The following is a 2682-nucleotide window of genomic DNA, read 5'->3' on the forward strand; positions in this document are numbered from 1 at the left end:
TCTTATAATTTCCTTATAATTTGATTATCACCTTATTGTTTTTGCTCTAAAACTGTGCTAAGAAATCAGCATCGGGAGAGCCCTCAAAAGTGCAGCTCTGATCCAAAATCAAGTGGCACATTCGTGGACATGTGTGAAACTGAACAACTATTTTATTCCATTGGAAAAAGCTCAAGGGTTTTGCAGGAAATGCAGGATGGTTTCTTTATCCATTTATGTCGTTTGTTGGATTTAAGTGTCAATACAATTCTTGGAAGGCATATCTAGTCCTGAAAAGTGACATGGACAAGGACGGGCATAGTACCGTGCTTTCAAACTTTAGTATCGGCTAGTCTTTTCTTGTGTGTGGTCAATTTAGAGAGCTTTATCCAAAATAAAACATTGCTAGGACAAGCAGCCAACAACAGGCTGGTCCCTACGGCAAAAGACCCATTCTTAGATGTATACAAAGCACCCGAGAACACAAATAAGGTGGATAGTAGATTTGAGCAATTTTTACAAGTGCTCCTTGTCTTTTGGATCAAATTTAATTATTTATTTAAAAAAATTCAAATAATAAATTATATTCTATAGCAAAAAGAAATGATACATATGAACAAACTTTTTATACTTGTTAAGTCTATGACCAAATTTTGACCTAAAAAAATGAGGTATCCTGGAAGCCCGGACAGGATTTGATTGCGGAGGACACGCCAAAACCACGTTTCAGTATTTGATTGATATCGCAGCAACTTGGCACTGGAGTACACCACCTCGAAGTGCATATTAAAACGGGTATAGTCTACTTTTCCTCCCCGGGCCAAGTGCTCAATCTAATTCAAGTGTTAAGGTGGTGAATTTATTCGAAATCCCAATGCCTCATCTCTCGCTCTAGCTCGAAAGAAACCATCATCACCCGTCTCCGAGCAGCAGCGATTTGACGATGACATCGGGCATCCCGTCGGCGACCGGGAACAGGTGGCCGGCCGTCGGGAGCTCGTGGTAGATCACCCAGGGGAGCCTCTTGCTGATGTACCGCGACAGGGCAACAGGCACGAACAGGTCCTCGACTCCGTGCCACAGGTGCACCTTCACATCGTCGCCGACGCCGGCGAACGCGTTGCCTGGTTGCAGCGGGCTCCATCCGCACTTCCCGAACCCGACGATCATGTCCCGGTGCAGGGACTCGTGCTCCCCTTGCTGCGTGACCTGCTTCTGCACATCACCCGAAGAAGCAAGAAAACCAAAGCGTCAGATCAGGAGCTTAATTGCTACTGTAGTTCATTCAAGTTCAAGCGTTCTTCTTGCATTGTGGGCTCGCTGGGCGAACTTGGCGGTGAGCGGCTTGTCTTCCTTGGAGTATATGGCTGGGTTCCGGGCCTTGACGCTGGAGCTTGGGAACAGTCTCTGGGTGTTCCACCAGTTGGCCAGCCACGGGAGGTGGTGGGCGACCCAGACGGCGGCTCGGTCCTGCGGGAACTGCACGTACCACGCCTCCTGGTACACGTCCGGCGGCAGGCCGGACCACCAGTAGTTGCCTACCGGCGCGAGAATGGCCACGCCGGCGAGCCTGCGCCGGCCGATTCCATGGTTAAGACGTCACAGGTTGCAATGGGGAAGAAGATGAGATTCCACCGCTTATATTACCTGTGCGGGATGTGCTTGAGGCAGCTCCACATGATCTCGCCGCCCATGGAGAAGCCCATGAGGTGGAACTTGGGCCCCAGCTGCAGGTTGTCGGCCAGCTCCGCGATGTCGACGGCGATGCTCTCCTCCGTCCGCGCCGGGTGCGCGTCGCTCTCGCAGTACCCCGGCCGGTCGAAGGACAGCAGGTAGATGCCCAGTTCTTGGAGCAGCCCCTGAAAACAGAGTACAACTCCTCGATCATTCAACTCTTGTTCGTCTGCGCTTGATTCATACATAGATTGATTCCAAATCCCTGACTCCATGTACCTGGGAGACGTTGAGCACGTCGTATCTGCAGCAGAAGAAGCCATGGACAAAAATGATCTTGTACTTGGCCTGCTCCTTTGGGACGCCGGATTCCAGGTAGGCCAGGTGCCTGCCGTCCCTCAGCTTTGTCCGGTTTGCCGTCACCGGAGGCCCGCCCGGCGAGCCAGGGACCTTTGGCGGCGGCGGCTGAATCTGGTTGTAGAGCAGGGCGGAGAAGAACACGAGCAGAGTCAGTGGCAGCTTCTTGGCAACGCCTGTGGGATAAGAAAAGTCAGCCATGGATAAATCTTTGCTTAGTCAAGCGAGCCAGAACGACGGAGGTGAACCGAGAGGAAGAAGAAGCGGGGATGATGACCAGAATACGCTGTGGCCGGCGCTGCAGGCCTGTTGCCGGCACCACGGCCGCGGAGGGGCTCACCGGCCGGCATCGCTCCGCCGCACCGCTCGCACGGGAGGAAGAAGATTTCGATGCTCGCGGCAACGTGCCTTGCTGGCTGGCTCGCTGCCCCTTATAGCGCGCTGCGTGTACATGTGCTTCTGTCGTGCACCAGAATAAATGAGCATACCTCAGCGTTCAGCAAGATAGGTTGGGTGTGCTGAAAACTGTCCATCTAGATTTAAATCCAGATTAGCACAGGTGCTCACATTTTACCAGATTTATTTTAATCTTTTCGATGTCATTATCCTTTTTTAATGGCATGAGACACCCTTTGACTATGAATTACACGTGACGACATCGTTAATATCAAA

General features: G+C 51.4%; 1 protein-coding gene across 1 annotated transcript; it reads right to left on the reverse strand.

The window, feature by feature from the left end:
* Nucleotides 1–670: 670 nt before the first annotated feature.
* On the reverse strand, nucleotides 671–2469 carry LOC119345151. Its single transcript, XM_037615346.1, has 5 exons — nucleotides 2288–2469; nucleotides 1933–2186; nucleotides 1627–1838; nucleotides 1288–1549; nucleotides 671–1194 (listed from the first exon to the last, which is right to left on the reverse strand). Exons 1-5 carry the CDS (start codon nucleotides 2358–2360, stop codon nucleotides 892–894), a joined length of 1104 nt encoding a protein of 367 aa, XP_037471243.1. The 5' UTR covers nucleotides 2361–2469; the 3' UTR covers nucleotides 671–891.
* Between the last annotated feature and the right edge of the window lie 213 nt (nucleotides 2470–2682).

This window comes from Triticum dicoccoides, chromosome 1B (genome assembly GCF_002162155.2).
Source record: "Triticum dicoccoides isolate Atlit2015 ecotype Zavitan chromosome 1B, WEW_v2.0, whole genome shotgun sequence".
In the NCBI taxonomy this organism is placed as follows: Eukaryota; Viridiplantae; Streptophyta; class Magnoliopsida; order Poales; family Poaceae; genus Triticum; species Triticum dicoccoides.